Genomic DNA, 22735 nt, shown 5'->3' with positions numbered 1-22735 from the left:
GGACCCCAACCCCTCACACTCATCTTCCCAGCCCAGAATACTGGTGCCGAGAAGAGGAGCCCCCACAACTTCTGACTATCATCTTTCCTGTGTTGAGCCTGCCCACAACAGGCCAAATCTGAATCTGATTGGCCTGGTGAGCTCCGCTGATCTGCCCTGCTGACTCACTGGGACCCTGCCTCTCCATACTGCGTACTGCCGGAGGTTTTATCAGTGGCTGAACATTACAGAAGGTGGCAGCAGGGCTTGGAGTGTCCTGGCTTTTTGCGGAGCTACCCCAGGCCCAGTACTGGTGGCAGTCATCCTCAGTTCGCAGTGTGGCCTCTCCCATATGCCTCCAGGTACAGAACTGGCAGTGACCAACCGTGGTTCACTTTGTAGCTCCTACTAGATACTCTCCGGTCAGTCACAAGCAGTGCGTGGGCCTGCACCAGAGCCCTCCAAAGAGGACCCAGAACCAATGTACTTGGAGGTTGGCTTCAGACCACAACAAAGCACCACCCAATTAACTCCACAAGTAGCCCAACCAAAAGGTGGTCACAATAGGTACCAGAACCCACTGATGCAAATCCTGCTCCATAGGGTAAGCCCCATGTACAGCAGCTCATAAGCTGTGGACATGGCCAAATCCCTCAGCCAATCAGCCTGAGGGTCATTCCCACCCACTGACATGTCAATAGCAATCAAAGTTCAAATATAACAGGAGTGCACACACAACCCTCACAAGGGATACTGCTGGAGCACCTGGCTCAGGTGACCAGGGAGACTAGGCCAGGGCCCTACAGGGCTCTTACTACATAAGGCCACCCAGCAAAAGATGTAGCAGATCTACTAATACATAAGAAACAAAGAGAGGAGCCAAAATGAGGAAAAAAGAAATATGTCCCAAATGAAAGAACAGGAGAAAACTCTAGAAAAAGAACTAAAGGAAATGGAGGCAAGCAACCTATCAGAGACAGAGTTCAAAACAATGGCTATAAATATGCTCAAGGAACCTAGTGAGAACACAGCAAATGGATAGTAAGCATAAAAAAGGACATAGAGGGGCTGCCGGATGGCTCAGTTGGTTAGAGCATGAGCTCTGAACAACGGGGTGACCGGTTTGATTCCCACATGGGCTAGTGAGCTGCGCCTTTGTCATGCGGGAGACCCTGCTTGCTGCACCATTTGTCGTGCGCAGAGGCCTTCTCGCCGCGCCATCTTTCAGGCAGGGCGGCCTGCAGGGTCTCTGCTCCCGCTCCCCACACAAGAATGCAGCATATGGTGAGGCCAAAAAGGAACACCCACGGAGCCATAGGTAGGGGAGCCATACCACCACGGTCTCACTGGAGGCTGGGCCCACCGGACACCGACCTGCCGTCCGCTTTTCCACCAACCGACTGACCGACGACTCTTCTCCACTCTCTCCTCTGTTCCTCTCTCTCGGCTCTCCTCTTCCACTCTCTTTGGCTCTGCTCGGCTCTGCTCGGCTCCTCGGCAATCCTCGGCAGTCCTCTGTAGTCGCAGCAGTTATACCAGTGGCCAATCGGCTAACCAGCCACAGCCAACAGCCAATCAGCCACAGCCGACGGCCATTCACCACCCGAGCCAGTACCCTTCCATGTGAGGCCGAGAGCCTGTAAACTACTTTCTGGGGCTCTGTCCCCACAGCCTTCCACAACTAGATTGAAGACAACTACTTGGAGCTGATGGGCCCTGGAGAAACACACTGTCCCCCAGTATTCCCCAATAAAAATATTTTTTAAAAGACATAGAAATCATAAAAAAGAACCAGTCAGAAGTGAAGAATACAATAACTGAAATGAAGAATGCACTAGATGGAATCACCACCAGACTAGGTGAAGTAGTGAATAGAATCAACAATTTGGAAGACAAAGTACTAGAAAACACCTGATCAGAACAGCGAAAGGAAAAAAGGATTTAAAAAAAAAAAATGAGGATAGTTTAAGAGACTTCTGGGACAACATCAAGCATAACAACATTCATATCATAGGGATACCAGATGGAGAAAAGAGGAAGCAAGGGATTGAGAACCTATTTGAAGAAATAATGACTGAAAACGTTCTGAACCTTGTGAAAGAAATAGACATACAAGTCCAGGAAGTGCAGAGTCCCAAACAATGAGCTCAAACAGGACTATACCAAGACACATTATAATTAAAATGGTAAAGGTTAAAGACAAAGAGAGAATCCTAAAAGCAGCAAAAGAAAGGCAACTGGTAACTTATAAGGAAACTCCCATAAGATTGTCAACTGATTTCTCAACAGAAATTTTGCAGGCCAGAAGGGATTGGCAGGAAATATTTAAAGTGATGAAAAGCGAGGATCTACAACCATGAATACTTTACCCAGCTAAACTATCATTTGAAATTGAAGGACAGATAAATAGCTTCCCAGACAAGAAAAAGCTAAAGGAGTTCATCACCACCAAACCAGTATTACAAGTAATGTTAGAGAGACTTCTTTAAGAAGAAAAAAAATATATGAGTAATAAAATGACAATAAGTACATATCTATCAACAATTACTTTCAATGTAAATGGATTAATGCTTTGATCAAAAACATCAGGTGACTGAATGGATAAGAAAACAAAACCCTTATATAAGCTGCCTACAAGAGACCCACTTCAGATTGAAAGACACATACAGACTGAAAGTAAAGGGATGGCAAAAGATACTTCATGAAAATGGAAATGGAAAAAAATAAAAGAAGCTGGAGTAGCAATACTTATACCAGACAAAATAGACTTTAATACAAAGGCTATAACAAGAGACAAAGAAGGATCCAGTAATCCCACTTCTGGGTATTTATCTGAAGAAATCCAAAATTCTACTTCTAAGGGATGTGTGCATCCATGTTCCTTGCAGCATTATTTACAATAGCCAAGATGTGGAGGCAGCCTGAGTGTCTGATGATGGATGAATGGATAAAGAGGAGGTGGTATACATATACAGTGGAATATTGCTTACCCATAGATGGGAATGGGTTCTTTCCATCCACAGCAGCATGGATGGATCTGGAGCGTATTGTGCTGTGTGGAGTATGTCAGACAGAGAAAGACAGATGCAATGTGATTTTACTTGTATGTGGAATCTAAAGAACAAAATAAACAAACAAGACAGAAATATACTCATAGATACAGAGAACATTTTGATGGTTGCCAGATTGGGGGGCAGGAGGGATTGAGGTAGTGGGTGAAAAGGCGGAAAGGATTAAGAAATACAGATTGGTTGTTACAAAGTAGTCATGGGGATGTAGGATATAGCAGAAGGAATATAATCAATAATACTGTGATAACTATGTATGGTGTCAGATGGGTACTAGATTTATCGGGGTGATAAAGGGGAGGGGCGTTGGGCAACAGGGTGAAAAAGGGGAAGGGATTAAGAAGTACAAATTGGTAGTTACAAAATAGTCATTGGGATGTAAAGTAAAGCATAGAGAATATAGTGAATAATATGGTAATAATTATGTATAGTGCTAGGTGGGTACTAGTCAGGGGGAATCACTTTTTTAAATTATACAAATATCTAACCACTATGCTATACACCTGAAATTAATACAAAATAATATCGAATGTTAACTGTAATTGAAAAATTTTAAAAGGTGGGAGGGAAAGGTGAAGCAAATAAGAGGTTCAAATCTCCAGGTATGGAGCAAGTGAGTCATGGGAATGTAATGTACAGCATGGGGAATATAGTCAGTAATATTGTGATAGCATTGTATGAGGTCAGATTATTGCTGGATTTATAATGATCACTTCTTTAGGTATATTAATGTTGAACAACTATGGTGTACACCTGAAACTCATATAATATTTTATGTTAGCTATATTTGTAATACAAATCTTTTTGGGGAAAAAAGAACCAACAACCTGGTTGGATTAGTCATTGCTCCTGGTAAATAATGGTCATCTCATCTGCTAGCTAGCTTAGAGAAAGGGCATTGTCATGCGGAACTGAGAAGAGATGGGTTCTATTTCTTACCTGTCCTAGAGCTTTATTAAGATCAGCTTGGAAACCTACAGGTATTTTCTCTGAAGGACTCTCCTGTTTGTTGATTTCAGACTCGCAATCTTCAGAAAACACGGACCTGTATCATGGAGCTGAGCGAATGTGCAGGGCCTTCTCTGCCCTTGTTGATCAAATCACCTTGCCCAACTCCAAGTGAAAAGGAGTCCAGTCTCAAAGGCCCCTTGGGGTGATGATGAAATGTACTTTCAAAATCTGTACAAAAAGAATTACGCCTTCTACCTTCTTAAAAGTCTGGTGTGAAGCGTGAAGAGAAGTTTTATTTCTCAATCTCCCTACTCGTGTGTCTTAGTTCTTCAGAGAGAAACCTTGGGAGTGAGGGGTGGTAGAGGGAAATGGAAAGAAGAGGCCGAGGCAAATCCAGATGTGCTGAGTTTCCAGCAGTGGGCCGTTCTTACTTTGAGTATGTTAGTATTAATAGTAATATTCAAGTGTGTCATCTACATGAATTCATGCAGCTGTCTTCAATGTTATTTAAATTACTGAATTGATGATCTAATTTTCTATCTGGATTCTCCTGCTGGAGAAATAGGCTTACAAAAACTACACAGACACACACACACACACACACACACACACACACACACACGTGAGTGCATGCAGTACTAGTATAATCTGAATAAACTCTGTGGATTCTACCAATGTCAATTTCCTCATTGTATTATCGTACCCCAGTCATGCAAGGCATAACCATTTAGGGAAACTGGAGGAAGCATATACAGGATGTCTCTGTATTATTTCTTATAACTGTATCCAAATCAAAATTATCTCAACATAAATTTATTTTGAAAACATGAACATTTCTCACTAAAACCTTGAATCCAATGAGTTTGGCCAAAGTACCTGTGTGCCTCCTGTGTCTGTAAGATAGAGAGGCTTAACTTAATAACATCTAAAGTAATAGCTAACATTTTTTGACTGTTAGAGCACTTAGTTTCTAAGCACCTTACAGGTACTGACTCATTTAATCCTCACCACAAGCATAGCAGGCACTTATCTCATTTTATGAGAAAACTCAAGCACAAAGAGGGTCAGTAACTTGTCTAAAGCCATTTGGTTTGTACTTGATGAATTTGAGATTTGAACCCAGTTCCTGATCCTTTACTCTCACTACTGCTCTGTACTTTCTCTCCATAAATATTGTTATGTTTTCACATTGTTTTACCTATTATCTTGATGTGCAGTCTATGTTACATTTAGAGAGACTTTGGATTTTTATTTATATGATCTATAATTTCTAGCACTGTGTTCAGAGTGAAATGATGTCCAATTGGATAGGATTAGGACTAGATTGTCCCTGTTCAAGCTCATCCTAATATTTTTGAATTTGCTTTTCAGCCTATCACAAATTTTTGATTTTGGTTTTGTTACTCATTCTCCTTCTTACTTCATCCCAGCTTGTTCCTTACAAGTTTGGTAAGCATGCCCTAGACACCAGTCAGCAAGCTACAAGCTAAATCCTGCCCACTGCCTGTGTTGTAGAGGCTGTGAGCTAAGAGTGGTTATTACTTTTTTTTTTAATAATTGATAAAAATCAAATGAAGAATAACATTTTGTGACACCTGAAAATGATATGGATTCAAATTTTACAGTCCATTAACAAAATTGAATTGGAACACAGCCATGCTAATTTATGTACCTATTGTCCACCATGGGTTTCATTCTACAGAGGCAGAATTGATTAGTTGCGACAAAGACCAGATAGCCTATAAAGCACATGATATTTACTATCTGACCCTTTGCAGAAAAATTTGGCAGCCCCTGATGTGTAGTACCAAGGTGAGGGAGAAGCAAGAGGCAGGCATTGTAAGCATAGTAAGAGTGGCATTTTTTCAATGATTTATAAGAGGTAATGAGTTTATGTGGCCATTTTTAAGAATATGATGAAAAACATTAGCGAGAGTAGCATGAAAGCAAAACCATAAGCACATGCAGAAATGGTAGTCAGCGTGGAAGCTTTGATTGTCCTCCTGTCCAAGAAAAGCTGAGGCTAGGCCCTTCCCAGTCCTTCCCCAGATGTTTCCCCTATTGAAGGACTTGGCTAATCCTCAGGTGCAGCTGTCTTCTAATAATAACACTTCAGATAAGATTTTTAGCTTATGGAGGGCCCTAACGCTTCAGGGAAAACATTTCCTGAGGCTTTCTTTAGACCCAGTAAAAGCAAGTGGATTGCTAACATTTCTGAAATTCAGACTGGTTGTCAATCACTGGTTATAAGTCATCATGATTGAGAGATGAGAGTAATTAGAGATAAAAATAGCAGTGTGTCTGGAACTCAAGTAAATTTGCTAATTGGACTTCTCTGCTATGAACCTTATTCAGGCCTGGTCATTTTGAGGGAAAACATTTAAATGGTTATTTTCTTATAAAGCTGTTCATTCTACTTTTAGCTTGCTTTTCAATGCAAAATGTAACCAATTATAAAGTTTTAATATGTAATCAAACAGAAAATACGCTCTTTGGGAAATAATGTATACTTACTGCTATTTTATAAGAGTTTGGATTATGATAATAATATTAAATATTGAAATAAAGAGACTTCAATAACATTACTTGGGATCCAGAGATTTTATTAATTTTGTTTCAATTAGAAGAATACTTTATTCACCCATTTTTTTGTTTTGTTTTGTTTTTTGCTTCATTCTGTTCAAAATATTCAAAAATATTCTTTCAAACAAGATTCAGATATTACAGACCATCAGTAACTGGTAACTAACAAATATAGTCCCTTATATGCTTGTGCATAAGCTATGCAGTGTTTAATGGCTTGGAAGTCATGCAATGTTGTCACGTTAACTGTATGGCACTCTAGTTCATTAACAATGTCAAGCATCCCAAAACAAATGATCCAAATGCATACAAGCAATCTGAGTAGCCCTCACCCCCTACTCATCTTTGGAAGCTATTTTAACTCTTTCAGACAATGGGATGATCTGGCAGTAATGTCACCGTTTGAAGGAACATGCTAGCAGCCTAAAAGAATGAAAACTAAGTACTCTGAATGTGGCTTAATATTTATCACTGGATATTCCCCCCATTTTAAGTAAATAAATGATCAGGAGACAAGAAAAAAATTATATATATATATATTTATTTAAATTCCAAGCTGTGAGTTAGCTCTGAGGTTAGATTTATTTTTTCTTTATTTCCACGCCACTGGTCACGTTTCCAGCGAACTTAGGCCCACTCCCGTGCACATGCATGCGTAGCAAATCTTCAATCAACTCTTTCTTCTTCGTGGTAGGGATTCTTAGTTGCTGAGAATATGCACCTGAAAGTAGAGAAAAGAAACAAATAATTAAGTCCCCAAATTATTTTTAGGTTAATTAAATATCAACATATTGGTTTTTAAAAGGAAGTTTGCTGTTTCTGCCATGGCTATCAAAATTCTGTATAAATGTATTACAGAGGTGTGTTATCTATCCTATGCAGTTTAGTTATATAATATAATTAAGTAAATTGTAATACATTTCTTTGTTATTATGTATTAAGATATGTTTTTCTTGATTAAAAAAGTAAAAATGATTATTATATAATTTTTAATATAAAAATATAAAGAAAAAAAACTTTAAACCACCCATAAATTTTTCTAGAACATACAAACTGCCAGGCTCAGGCAGGCAGGTTTTTCATTCCTCTCAGAGCAATATTTGTTGAAGGAAGAGGCCATTATTTTTGACACATACAATGATTTACTTCAAAATCCCTTCATTTGTATTGAAGCCTTTACTAATCCATGAGTTAACCTCAACTGTTATTTTCTGTTTATTACCAGCCTACTCTTTTTCCTAAATCAATTAATTAATCTCTCTCTCTCTCTCTCTCTCTCTCTCTCTCTCTCTCTCTCTCTCCCTCTCCCCCCTCCCCGCCCTTCTCTCCCTTCACATAATCCATCATAATTCAGTGGTTAAACCTGGTACACCCTCTGCACACCTTCCAGATATTTCAGCATTCAGTTGTTAGCCCATATTTTTCTAGACTAAATAACAATGATATTTTGAGTCTTCTCAAATGGTGATATCTCTAGCCCTTAGAGTTTTTTGGAATTCTCACTTCTGGAATTCCTCTGTTCCTGCTTGTCATTGTTATAAGCAACCACAATGTCCAGGTCCTCCATTATCCAGCTTGGTACGCTGTCCTTGGGGTAAATCTCTCCCAGATTCTTTCCATAATTAAATACATGCCTTTTGTACATTTCTTTTTATAGACTCACAGACCATTAGAATGGAAAACCTGAAGAGACTTTATGGTCATTCAGTTCTTTCCATGTACCTCTCTTTCAGGTGAAGAAACTGAGGACTAAATAAATTGATTAACTTGCTCAATTACATAGCTGTTTGATATCTCTTGCTTTTATATTTGCTGACTCAACAGTAACAAATATATTAGCATACAAAATTATATAGAAGTTTTGTTTTTAACAAAGCATGGTTTATAGCAACATTTCTCAAGTGTACTTAAACTATTTAATTTGAAGAGATCAAAATAACAAGAACTTTTTGCATATTACGTAGGCACTTAATTTAGTTCTTTCCCTCTGCTCTGATGATGTGATTTCCCTGAGAACAATAGAGACAAACACCTCTTCACCCTCACCCCCATCCCAACCAGGTAGCATATTAATCCCCCAAAGACAAAAAAAAAAAAAAAAAAAAAATCTGTGAAGAATTTGTGCAGGTACATCCAGAGCCCAGTCAAGCCACTAGAGATTTCATCGAGCCTCTTGAGATGAAATCTCGATGTTCCTGCAACTATTTCACTTTTAGACATGGTGTCTTCTTGACCCAAGACCCTCTTTGACTATAATTATAGAAACCAAAGGGAAAGTCTTGTTTCCTGGTCTGCAAACAACTGTTTACGTCAAACATTAAAATAACTCCAAAGAAGTGTAATGTTCACTCTTGCTACTTGCATAGGAACTCCAGCTAAAGTTTGCAGATCAGCTGGGTCAATAGCAACTCTACAGCAAGCTGAGCAAGTGGATTCCAAAGCTGAAGGTAAATCTACTTCTTTTTTACAGAAGGAAATAGAAATTCCATGTTGAAGTATGCTCAAAAAATTACATGCAGACTCAGACTATTCTGATAGCCTCATTGCAAGCAAGCAAATCGAAATCTGTTTTAAAGAAAGAATGTATATATTATATATAATCTTTTTCATGTTCAGCTGAACACATATTATTTTCATGTATTCTATAGATACTTGAGTAATTCAAAATGAGTGCAAAATACAAAAAAATAAATATTGATAGTCATTTCAGAACAACAGCTCAATATGATAGGAATGGAAGAAAGGGCACTACAGTACAGATGAAGAAAATATACAGTCCTTACTGATGCTGACATCTTGGCAGCCTCTGTTCAAAAAATGTTTTAAATATTGGTAACTAACATTTAAAGATACTCATTTTGTATTTCTACTTTAGTAGCTAAGCTGCTGAAAGAATACTTTCTCTAAGAAAGAAAATTGGTTTAAGTTACAATAACACTTCCCAAAATAATAAATTTATCTATAAATAATAGCAGTGGATTGCTGGTTTTATGGATCAGCAAATCATGAGGATTTTTAATTACCGTGGTTAAAACAAACTAGATATATAAAGGCTCTACAATATCTTCATAAGGGTCGATTTAAAACTACTACTGTTAATTGCTATTTTAATAGATTATAGTAATGTATAACAATTCTCACAATAAAATGTACAAATGTAAAATTAGTTATGCCTCATTTTTCCACTGGTGCTTAAGTAATTCTAAGAGGCACTACCATTCAATTGGCCCTTGCTGTAACCATTGGAAGCTCATGGGTTGAAACAACATCAAAAAAAGAAAGAAAAAACCAATATGAATAGGGCTAATGTATCTCTCAGCTTATTCACAGGGGCTAATTATTCCTCATTCTAATTCTATAAAGGATATTTCTTCTAGTGCTGGGGTGTCAAAACTGCGGCCTGCGGGCCAACTGCGGTCCGCAATCCATTGTTAATTGGCCCGCAGCAAATTCCAAAAATATATTTAGGTTACTTAAATAAACCAGGTGAGGCAATACGTACTTCACCTCGAATGAGTGGCCTGGCTGTTTGTGTATTTTACCACACATGGCCCTTGGTAAAAAATGTTGAAAAAAGTTTTGACACCCCTGTTCTAGTGCCTCCAGAGAATACTGTTTTTGAATATAATATTTACTCTACAAATATTTCACTCTACAAATATAGAGTGAAAACCTCTACAATTGTAAGAAGTTCCAAATTATGAAACATTAATTACTCAGCTTGCTGGAAGTTAATTACTTATTTGAGATTCGTTTAAAAAGCAATGAGGAATGAATTTGCAAGCCAGATAATTTTTCTACCCTTTACTTCATCAACTAAGTACATCTCAAGGAGCCCCTCCATTTTCATGAAAACAGTGTTCCTTTGTTTGTTTTAGTTTAAAAGGGGCAAGAACATATGTGCTGTGAATATTCCCAAGGCTTATAGTCAAATCTTCCCAATTCCATGGCTAATAAACACAGGTGTGACACCCAATGTTCAGACTAATGGTAAAAAAAAAAAGAGTTAATTTTGGGGCATCCCTTTATAGCCTTATGTTGTATTTTGGGAATCATGCTTTTCTTTACTTGTCTTTCTGACTCTTCCTTGCTGCTGTTCATATAAAGTGTGGGGATAAGGACAATATGATGATATAAACAGCTACTATGAACCACAAAAGGAAGTGCTATCTATCTTCCTGTCACCTCTGAGAGGTGTATATGTGGCAATGGACCTCCCTAAAGCCATTTTCCCTCTTCCTCAGAGTTCAGCACATCCATAGTTGATTGACCCTTTCAAGACTTGGGACCAGGGGTTGACCACCTTGTTTTCTCCCTGTGTGTTGTGGATGCCCTTCTGAGATCTCCTCTTCCTTTCCAGCCACGTGCCTCTTTCCTAAGCCATGGTTCTTGGAGAGAACACAGTCCACATAGATGTCCAGGAAGCGTTGGGCGAGATCCCAAAACAGTGCCTCATTCTTCGAGTTCTTAGATGACTTCAGGTAGGTCATAAAATCCCAGAAATCTGCAACTGTGTTAGAAATTTGAGGCTTTTGCATTTTCAGGAGGCGCGCTGAGGAAGACTCCCAGCACTGGGGATTGGCTTTTTTAAGAGCCAGCACATCTATCTGGTTATCACAGAAGAAAGGCGACACACAGAACATTCCAACAATGAGCAGGCAGCAGGTGAGGCTCAAAGGGCGGTAGATCCCTCCTCTGTTTCCAGGATCAGCCATGGCCCTGAAAATGCACATGATGGAAACATGTCACATGAGTCCCTGCGTGTGCTCCATTCAGTAAAGAAAATAAGTATGTCTTTAAGAACCTTGGTGCTGGCAGAAGAAACACACCACTGTCTCTAGGAAAACTCTTATCCTTCCTCCTGTGCTACAAGCCCCATTCTATCTAAAACCGATTCATTGTCAAGCAGGTAGTGTAAAACCAAGATACAGATACTAAGAAATATTTATTCCTAAAATGTGTTCTTTTGTAAGATAAATAAGTGAACATGTTTTCCCTAGTACAGAGGAATATAGTTTAAAAAAGAATATTAAGTGATAATTTAAAATCTTGCTTAATGGCTTTAATTATTCTATATTGTAATTGAACTTAGCTATCTTAATAAAGGACTGTCATGCAATTAAGAATTTGAATATATTTGACTCTTGGATGCTTTCTTATTCAGGGTGATTTTAATTTTTAAAAAAGGCATAAGAATTATAAAATGTTGTAAATAAAAATAAACACAGATAATGTGCTAAAAAAGTATGTGAATCAAGGGATATATATTTAACCAGTTAGAGTAGAAACAATAGACGCTTTACAAACACCTGAAATGTTCTACAATTCTGATATAACTTTTATAAGCATGACATTTTCTCACTTCTCTCTTCTTGCTATAAACCTCAAGAATATGAACAAAAATCATTTGCCTTTCATTCAACTTTTCTGGCTATCAAAGCCTGTTGCAATAAAATCAAGGTATCCATATATCTACTTTGAAATGTTATGTTACACTTCAGACAAGGGCAATGAGAAGTGATGTCCTTAAAATAATAACCTAAGTTTTCCCAGAATAAAAAGATTATCTGATTCTTCACAGACTACACAAAATGTATATTATACCGAAACACCTCTAACATAAAGAGAAAGCAGGAGGGCATGTACAGCTCACAGCGTCACCTTATATCTCCAAACCTTTAGATGTGTTAGTACCATAAAGGCAAGCAGAGCACAGCTCATGGGAATACGTCTATACTCAAACATTTAATGATAACATCACAAGAGGAATCTTTCATTCCTGCACAGCAACAAAACATATTGAGTCTCTCTAAAGTCAATATTTCAGAAACTGTCTGAACATGTATTTTCCTGTTTTGAAAAAGCACGTTGAGATACAAAGTTATTCAAAAAAATTTTTCTCTGTATTTCAGATCAGGTACACAGGATATCTCCCTGAACAAACTTATACTCAATATGTCCTCTTCTGAACTAAAATCTCAAAATTGAGGGGCCCCAAACGTTGGTTTTTCATGGAGGACAAGCCCGAGATGTCAGGGCTAAGTGTACGACCGAGGGCGGGACGCTGTCCAGCTTACTGAACTTAGCGTTGCTCGGGTCCCTGTGGGCTCGTTGGCTCGCGTACCTCCCTTCTCTGGGGAGAGGCTTCCTCGAGCTTAGAAGTTCCTCATCCCTGGGGTCCTCCTTGCGCGCCTCGACGAGGCCCGCTGTGAGCCCCGCGCTAGCTCGGCGCGTCTAGACCCCGCACCTGGTTCCACCGCCTGTCACACCTCGGGGCAGAGTCCCAGGGACCCTCTGCGTCCTCTGTGCCCCACTAGCCTCCTAACTCTACGCCTTTACTCCCAGGCGGCAGAAGGGCGCCCCTCCGCACTTACCTGCTCAGCCCAATCTGGATTCCCTGGAGTGTGGAGAGAAAATGCTCAGGCTGCTCCCCAAGCGGATGAAGGTCCCCAGCTACAGCGTCCTGGAAGCTCCCGGGGCCCCTTCTTAAGCAGTGGGAGGGTTCCGCCCCTCCTCAAACCTACGTCAAAGCGCCGGTAACCGCAGCCACCTCTCGCCCCCAAGCCATCTCCCGCACCCTCCCGCCCCTCCCTGCCCTCCCTTCAGTAAATAAGTGGCTTAGCCACACACACCCTCGTGACCCTGGCCCACACCCACCCCCCACCCAGCCGAAGTGAGCCTTTGTGCGGTTTGGCTTCTCGGTCCCACCGCGGGAGGCGGGACGCTGCGGGCGGGAACTGGGAAGTTGGGATCCAGCCCCGCACAGGTCTAGGAGCGAGTGCGACTCCCCAGATTCCCACTCTCCAGGCGTGCCTTGTTTGAGAATAAAGCAATGTGAGGGAAGCCCCGGGACTTTTACGGTCGCAGAAGGCACGTGGGCACCCTGCCAGCGGTCAGTGAGGGCTGCGAGGAGACAAGGTGCTTCCCGGAGTCGTCCTGGACGTGAACTTCTCCTGCTTGCCTGTGGACCTGGCTGTAAGGAGAAAAACACCCCTGGGGCAAGGACATGAGTAGAGCCGTGGCCCTGCTGGAAGCGCCCCCTGACTTGGGACGGGAGACTCCTGATCTCCGGGCTCTGGGGCCTGGATCACTCAGCGTCCCGGGTTATTGCTGGCGTCGGTGGCGTCAGCTCACCGCTCCAGATTCACAGCAGGGGTCCCTGCTTTCCGAGAAGAGGAACTGCTTCGGATTGCCTTTGATTCCCAACTCACAGCTAGTTAATATCTGAGTCGGGGCTAGAGCCCTGTCACCCCTTTGGGGTTCTGTTGACCATTAGCATCCGCCCCAAGTGAAATATACCCAGCCCAGGGGCCCGAGGCAAAGGTCCTACCTTTGCAAGTGTTTCCAGGGTTTGCCCTCTCCTCAAAACCCTCTAAGCGTCCTGAAAACCACTTGTAGTCTACAACAACTGAAAGCTTTTGTGTCAGCTCAATAGTATCCATGGTTACCTTCCAGAGGGGCACAGGGGGGAACCCAAGCTTATAGCAAGGTTTACGGAAAATATGGAGAAGCCACCCCCTTCCCAAGTAATAGGAAGAAAGAGATCTGGAGAGGATCCCTTAAGAGTCCTGGTATTTTTCTCCTGCTCTGAAACTGGACGGAGTGTACCTCAGTTTCTCACTCTGTGAACTGGGCATAATGCCTGCTTCTAATTGCACCCTAATGATGTGCGAGAAGGTCATAGGTGAGGTCTTGGACTTGCTTCAAGGATTTCTTGAAGTTGTCAGCCTGTTGGAGAATGTCATTAGAAACAGCATGTGAGCACAAGGACAGAGATTGGCCTGGGAGAGTCCAGAGGAAGGGGAAGGGAAAGGGACAGGCGGGGGCAGAGCCGGCATCTTTGAGGAAGTGATTGGTGAACCTCTTGAAGAAGGATTTACACAGGTGTTGCAAGGCCAAAGGGAGGAATGGTCTCCTCCAGGCAGAGAAGCCAGCATGGGCAAAGGCATGGAAGAAACACTCAAAGCAAATCTGTGCTTCTGGGGAGCAAAGTCAAGGAAAGGGTGTAGAGAGAGAAGGGAGAACGGAGGTAGGGATGTGGGGATTTAATTCCCCCATGTGGGGGTTTGGGACATGTCCATAGTTACATTCCCCTTGAAAACCTCGGAATATAAATAGGCAGTGCTTTCTTTATTTTCAAGTGCCCATGTGCCAGGCACTCTTCTAGATGTTATGTATACAGAAGGAATAAAAGCAAAGTCCCTGCACTCATGGAAATGACATGCTACTGGGGGCGGGGGAATAAAGTTTATATTTTATTTTTAAAATTATATATATGGATAATAATTTGTGTTTCTAGTTTCTGGGTTGAATTGTGAAGTTACAGCTATGTATCAAAAACAAACACATAAATAGCTAATTAAATAAGCATAGTGACATGCATGAGTCAATAATGAGAGTTTACCTATCCTTCTGAAGCCCAAGAAAAATATATATGTAATGTGTCAAGTGTGACAAGAAAAAACAAAAAATCATGAAGAAAAAGTAAAGCAGGATTAGAAAGGATGATGGAATTTTATATGGAACACTGAGAAGTCCTTCCTGATAGGAAGTTATTTGAATAAAGACCTATTACAGTGAAAGAGTGAATCATGCATATACATTTGAAAAAAAATGCTCCAGGTTGGGCATTGGGGAAGCACAGAGAAGAGTGTATTCCAGGTATAGCGCTAGGAGATGAGGTCAGAGAGGTGGTCAAAAATCCATCCCTGCTGCTCAGTAGAGAACAGACTAGAGGGGAACAAAGGCAGGTAAGGAGTCCAGTTAGGAGCTGGTGCAATAATCCAGATGTGATACATTGGTGGGTTACATGAGAGTGGTAGCTGGGGAGTCAGTGAAAGTGATCAGATTCTGAATATATTTTGGTGGCAGAAAGGACAGGACTATTGATGAGCTGCATGTAGGGTGCAAGAAAAAGAGAAACCGAAGATGACTCCAAGTTTGGGGGCTAAGCCACTGTAAATTGGGAATTACCATCAGCTAAGAGAGAAAAATGTTTTGAGGAGTAGTTTTAGGAAAGGGAAATCAAGAAATTGTTTTTAAAGATGTTAAGTTTGAGAGGACTGACATCCAAATGGAGATGCTGAACAGGAAAGCAAAAGGTGGGGACTGAAGATAAATACTTGGGATACAGTGCAAAGGAAAGAAGTCTAGATTTGGGATTTAGATGTACATATAGCCAGTAATGAAAACCCTGAGGGAAAGTATGTAAAGTGGGTACAATAGTAGAATAGCAACTGGAAAATGTAAACATTTATATGATTAAGAAACAGAGAGTTAAGAGGAACCAGGAAAACTTGGTGCCTTGGAAGCCAATGAGAGAGATTTTCACAAAGAGGTAAGATATCAACCACATTACTCAGATTCAGAAAAGAAGGATCAACGAAATGAAGACAAAAATTTTTCCATTGGATCTAAAAACAGGAGGTCACCAAGTTGCTTATTAAGATCACTTTCAACTGAGTGTTGGGGGAGGTGAAGTGGTGGGCTGAGGCAGAAATGGAAAGTGAGGAAATACTGACGGCCCCTGTCTTTAGTCTTCGATCTGATGTAATGTGGTAGGCAAATGACACAACCTGTGTAAAACAGTTTTCTTGCCTGTAAAATGGGCAAAAATCTCCCTTATGGCTGGTGAGCATAAATTGAGATCATACATGGAAAACACTTAGAATGCTGCTTGCTGCATGTAGCAAGTACTTGATAAATTCTAGTTATTCTTTTTCTCCTGCAGTACTCATCTGACTAAATGTAGGAGAAAAGAACGGTCATTGTTACATCATTGCAGTGTTTGAGCTATGTTGGCAAATGCTGGTGAAAGAGAAGGACACAAAGGAATCGAGGGTATAAGCAGGTTAGAAAAAGACAGGAAACTGGGTGTAGAAAGATGAAAGACAGGGAGGAAATGGGGGAAACTGGAGGTCTCATTGAAGGGGGAAAAACAGGTGCAAGAAGAGTAAAAAGAGTACTGAAAGGCAGAGAGGTTCAAGTTTGGGAGAGGGATATTTATGTTTCAGATTATAGAGGTGGAGCAGCTCTGAATTCTGAGTACAACCCCTGAAATGAGTGGCTGCTACAGGGTGAAGGTACAGGCCACTGCAGGTGAGCTTTACCTTTCTAAAGATAATTAAGTCTAAAGATAATTAATTGAAATGGTCTCCCCTGCTTTACAGAACCTGAGGGTGTATGGCATTGTGATACATCCAGATGGCCTAAAACATCCCTTGCAAATGGCAATAAAGACTTTAAAAATACTTAAAAAAAAAAAAAGCCTAGCTAGTATCTGCTTACACTTTTTTTTGGTTTGTTTGTTTTTTCTTTTCAATATAATTATTTGGGACTGGAAATTTTGACATTCAGTAAAACTTTTGTAGTGCTACACTGAAAAACAATGCCCTTTTCAGTGCTTCACTGAAAAAACAAAACAAACAATTAAATAGTTTGCGTAAGTACAATTTATCAACTTGCACTTGAAAAGTGGTCATCTTATTGAACATTTTTATTTAGAAGACCCTAATGACTGCATACTCTGTTATAACATATATTTAGTATTCCTTGGTTATCAGGGAATTTGCAGAGTTTCTAGGAAAGGAATGTATATCTTTTATCTGAACATTACTATCAGCTTAATAATTGCAAGAGGGAAATGGCATCCTAATTCTTGCATTTAGATAAAAAGAAAGTACCACCAAATCATCAGAATGAAATACTTTATATTCTCTGGGACATATAAGAATGCTTAATTTGATATCCTATCCTGTGGTTTCATTTCCAGAGACTATAACGATGATGAACATTTGGTCAGCACCTACATTTTTAAAAAGATCATTTTCATATACATGGTCTCATGTGGTCCTAAGCAAAACACATTCTATCCTTCTCTTTCTCTCATTTTGCTGTTACATTAATGGATTTTTTCTTGGGTCACTTAGCTGGTAAGAGTTAGAACATGGTTCTGTTTCCAAAAAGCTTTATTCATTGTCATTTATCTGCTCTAAATAGTGTGTTTATACAAACACACGCACTATTATTGTATTCTCTTACCGAGGGAGTCCATCCTTATTCCTCTACTTGCTCCCAGTACAAACTGGGAGGCAGCACATGAAGCTCCAGCTCACAGAGGGAATAATTTGACCAAGTTACATCTGAAATTGGTCCATCACATCATTCTGACTTACGAAAAACTATTCAGGAAACCAATGGTCATTTAAAATTATGCGACACTAAATAACTGGTTTGACTGGCATTTGTCATCCAAAGAGTTGTTTCAGTTTAATGTGGTTGCAGCCTAGGGTGAAAGAATGACTAGTTGAGAAGTTAAGTCGCAATTAGCTGAATGTGCCCCATGGATAGCTTTTCTGATTTTTGCCACTTGAAGTAATTCTCAAAGCCATTAAAAAGGACTTCTGATTAATTTTAATGAAATTCGAGGGCAATTATATAGATAGTTTGCATCTTCAGCAGTGCATTAATTTGCAAATAATGGGGACAGCCTTTAAGAATAGGGTGCTTCTTTAACATTTAGGATCAGATAGTAAAAATAATTACTTTCTCTCATCCTATTATGCTTTTTGAAGATGGCAATAAACAAGGACAATTTCCTGGAATGCCCATGGGGTTAAGTGTATGAGTCATTAAGTGTCATCAAATTCATAAGAACAAACTGCAATGAAGTAGTCAGATGATATTGGACAGTGACTCTAAAATCTGTGGAAAAAGAAAGTTACTCAGGGATACAGGAATAGTTCATATGTTTCCTGCTTGTACCGGTGATGATATTGTAATTGTGACAATTGTTATAGTGGTGGTTTCTTTCTAAGGTACTTCTCAAGGGACATCCATCCTTGGCTCATTCTTTCCAGTAGGTTGCAAAGCCCATACAAATTCTTATGGCTTTGTCAAGAGTTGAGTTTATCTCTTACAATAACCCTAACATTTCAAGAGTGACCATTATAAGGACTGGCTGTCAGAATTGTCCTGTTTTGGGGGCTACTCATTTCCAAAGGAGACTGCAATACAGAGATTTGTTTTCAGTTTGATTTGCATACCAAGGCTACAATGACAAAGGTCTAAGATTTTAGCAATAGTTTCTTTTTTCTAAGGCTTCAGTTATGATGGAGTAGCACAAAACAGCATTAAATCTTTACTTCAACCCATATAGGAGAAGCAGAGGGATTCACAGCTCAAAAAGCCAAGGTCCAGGGACAATCATGGATTTCTGCCAAGAGGAAAACACCTGTGAAAGTACAAATAAGGACACACACCTGTACATTGAGGGGAATAAAACAGAGTATGAGCAGGCCTCCTGGGATGAGAAACTTCCTTGACTTATGCACGCCGAAGGGGGTTCTCTGCTCTGTTCTAGATTCCTACACAATTTTGTTCATGCTTTCATTAAGCGCTTACTGTATTTTAATTGTTAGGCATGCTTATCTGTCTCTCATCACCTTCCCACCCCCAACCCCAACCAGACTGTGAGCTCCTTCAGAGTAGGAATGATATCTGACCACTCTCAGCTTTAGAGCCCAACATGCATATAATAATTTCTTAATCAATGTTGCTGGTTGAATTTATTTTTTGAGGAGTCTCATTTTGAACCTGAGCTGGAGTAGTGAGTGCCACTAATCAACTTTGCATTGATAACATTTCTTTCTCATGTCTGGACAAAGAAATTAAGTTTTTTTAGGTTTTTTTTTCTTTATCCAGTGCCTAATTTTTTAATTAAAGTATAAAATTATTTTTCCCTGAAGAAGAAAAACTTTTCCCATTCAATGACAAGATTTTAATTTGTAGTCATTGGAAAATAAGAAACACTCTAAATCTAGTTTGAGATCATCTTTGAAACATGATGCATTAGCCAGGGATTCATTAAGCTACAGATAGAAGAAAACCTGGCCACAGTAGCCTAAATAAAAAGGGTTTTGTTTCTATTTTTCTTTTCCTAATAAGAAGTCTGGAGACAAGTGACTGCTGATGTTAGTTCAGCAACCTGAAAATATCAGGCCCTATGTTTCTATGATTCCCTTAACCTTCCCTTGGAGTCACAGGTTAGCTGCCACAGCCCCAGATGTCAATCCACTTTCAAGGAAGGAAGGAGGGAGAAAGGTTGTTCCTGCTTAGCCACATCTGTTACTTTTTAATCAAGAAAGTAAAAGCATTTCTATAATGTCCACCTATGGACTAAGGCTTAAATGTATGGGCTACAACTAGGTCACATGGTCATTTATAGATGCAAGAAGTCTGGGGGAAAGAGCTGCAGTGGGAGGCAGTGAGGTACTTTGTCCAGAGAGCTGGGAATGGCTTTTAGAGAAGTAATCCACGAAGTCACGAGGCAATGTGAGGTGATGGAAAAAATTATGCATTGAATAAATTCAATTTTAACCCTAAGTTGGGGTAAGTCCTTCACTGTTTATCTTTTTATATTCTTAATTTCTTTTTCTTAACAATGGAAGTTTTATTATTATTCACTAAACATTGCATATTTGAGAATCAGAAGATACTACTTGGGGTTGCATCTGAACACCTCTTGTTTCCAGGGCTTGGAGCAAATAATTTTATCTCTCCTGTGCACCAATGTTCTCTATAAATGAAATAGGTTCATTTCTTCGAGTAGTTTCCCTGGACCCTGGCTTTTTGAGCTGTGAATCCCTCTGCTTCTCTTATATGGGTTGAAGTATTTTCTTCGATAAGTAGTTGTCGAGGAAACTAAATGAAATCTCAAATTTTTTCTGCTTTACTAATTTATTATTCTATGATTTGTGGCAATAATTCATTAACTAAAGAAATGTCTAAAAGTCCTGGAATGTAGCAGTTCCTTTGGAGAAAGCAGAAACAGGCTAGTTTGCCTTAGGTCCTAGCTTGTCCTAATTGAGTTTAGCTCTGTGAAAGCATCCCAACTAAAGTCAGTAGCATGTAAAAATTCCTTTTCCCTATGGACCACCTTTATTTCTAAAAACAATGAAAAACATTTAGGAGCATGACATTAATACAATTGGTGGACTGGGAGGTCCCTGCACTTGTATCTCCGGGAAAAAAAAAAAAAAGATTAAAATAGTTTTGAGAGAATTCTGGAGTACCATAAAGAAGCTACAGAAACCTAGTGGAGTGCAAAACTCAAATATGGCCACATATTTGGCCACATACGGCCACGACAGCACAACTAAAGACACTCACGACAGAGGACTTCCAGAACTGCTTCAGAAAGTGGCAAGAACAATGGGATAAGTGTGTTCAAAGCGAGGGGGAGTATTCTGAAGGGATTAATAGCAATGTGCCTTTTACTGTAATCTTTTTTATTTAAACATTCACCATACTTTGTGATCATACCTCGTACAGTACTACCAAAGGTGGTGCAGGCCAAAAGGACCCCACAACCCACACTGGTCCCCCACAATGAAGGATCTCTAAACAAGTCTTTATTTACCCTGGTTTGGAGACATTTTAAAAGTCAAAATTCAAAGATTATAATGAGAAATCTAACCTGCAACTGCTTCGAGCAAAGGTTAGGGAGATGAACCGAGATTGAGATTGACAAAAGGGCCAAGGTCCCTTGACTCAACCCCCCCTCACTGGGGACCCAAAGCCTTCGAATCAGAGTGTGTTAAATTAATCAGGGGGTGGAGAAGAGAAGTTTCTATGTATAGTTCTTCCTATAGGAGCCCCATGAACTGTGGAACCAAAATCCATTGCTGAAGCTCTGGGTGCCTTACAATTAGATTGAGAGAACATAAAGGTTGATCCCTCAATGTAAGGGTTGATGGGATTGAGATTTGGAATGTTTAAACGGGCTTTGTGTTAATAAGTTATGTCTGGCTGGGGAACACGTTCCCTACCAAGTGTTGTAAAACCCAAACTGTTGAAGTCCTAATGGAGGCTACAGTCAAAAAAAAAAAAAAAAAAAAAAATTAAAAGCTATATAGTCACTGTGGAAAGGAGTTAAACATTAGCATACCCCATAAGTAAGCAATTACACTCCTCAGTATAAATACCAAAGAAATTCTGATACTTGTACACTAATAAATATGTAAAAGAACGTTTACAGAGACACTATTCACATAGCAAATATTCAGAAACAATTCAAATGCACAAATAGTAGGGAATAAATATATAAATTATAGTATGTTCACACAATATGTATGTTCACAGACTAGTTTACAACAGTTAAAATGAATGAAGTACAGCTAGTAGGAACACCATGGATGGTTCTTTAAATATAATATTGAGAAGGAAAACATGTGTCCCGAAAGATTATATACAAAATATCAATACCCTTTTTATAAAGTTAAAAACAGCTAAAACCAAATAATGCATTTATTAGGAATATGCAAAAGAATATAACTATGTATGTTTCCAAATGACAATGAAATTATTATTATAAGAATTTAGGTAGTAATTACATTGCGAGGGAGGAGCCCAATGGACAAGTGGAGGGATTTCACATAGACAATGTTAGTTACTACCAATGTTTAATTATTGCATTGGCTGGAAGATTTATAAATATTTATTATAGGATTTTGAACAAATAAGTAGGTAGGTAAATAAATACATACATGCATACAAAAGGCAATGGACTAATGACAGGGTATGTCAAAAACCGAGGGTTATGATTAATCCCATCCTGTTTCCTTAAATTTCAAGTAAAAAGAAAAGCATCCTTACCATCTATGGAAGGTCATCAAGATAATGACCTTCCGTGAATGTTCTACATTCCTCACATAAATCAAATGATACAAAAACTCATTCACCAGAAATGGTAGAATTTCTCGGTTATTTAGAATGTCTAGTATTAGAGCACCTAGGCATTTAACTCGTGCTAATAAAACAAGTAGAAAAACCAGATATATATCACACCTAGCCCTGAACTCCAGTCCCTCTTGGGATGACAGTCACTCTGTTTTCTTTAACCCCAAGTCTTATCTGTGTGCTCCTTCTCTGTAGTGAGGGCGGGACAGTGAAATGTGAGGATCCATCCACAGCATCTTCCTGAGCAGAAGGGAGATTGTTGAGATGACAGAATACCTGCTATTTCAAAGCATGTCTTCTACTGGGTGCATTTAAAGATCATCAAGATATCTTTTAAACCACTGGTGAATCCACAAACTAATGGGGAACGTAGCAGATGAAGACAGGCAAAGAACAAGGAATTGAAATATAATGAC

At 39.6% G+C, this 22735-nt stretch overlaps 2 protein-coding genes across 2 annotated transcripts in view; one reads left to right on the top strand and one right to left on the bottom strand.

Moving 5' to 3' along the window:
* The window catches only part of DYTN (dystrotelin), a 46794-nt gene extending 40239 nt beyond the window's left edge, over positions 1-6555 (top strand). The window contains exon 11 of the mRNA XM_088794367.1: positions 4067-6555. Coding sequence (XP_088650493.1) covers positions 4067-4170 — 104 coding nt within the window. The 3' untranslated portion in view covers positions 4171-6555. The remainder of the gene's footprint in view (positions 1-4066) is intronic.
* Positions 6556-7107: 552 nt separating this feature from the next.
* On the bottom strand, positions 7108-13143 carry FAM237A (family with sequence similarity 237 member A). Its single transcript, XM_019727085.3, has 3 exons — positions 12956-13143; positions 10885-11300; positions 7108-7302 (listed from the first exon to the last, which is right to left on the bottom strand). Exons 2-3 carry the CDS (start codon positions 11294-11296, stop codon positions 7163-7165), a joined length of 552 nt encoding a protein of 183 aa, XP_019582644.2. The 5' UTR covers positions 11297-11300; positions 12956-13143; the 3' UTR covers positions 7108-7162.
* Between the last annotated feature and the right edge of the window lie 9592 nt (positions 13144-22735).

This window comes from Rhinolophus sinicus, chromosome 17 (genome assembly GCF_057876585.1).
Source record: "Rhinolophus sinicus isolate RSI-liver-muscle chromosome 17, RSI-T2T, whole genome shotgun sequence".
Lineage (NCBI taxonomy): Eukaryota > Metazoa > Chordata > Mammalia > Chiroptera > Rhinolophidae > Rhinolophus > Rhinolophus sinicus.
Note: the sequence above shows the minus strand (reverse complement) of the source record. Positions and strands in the feature narration are given on the sequence as shown.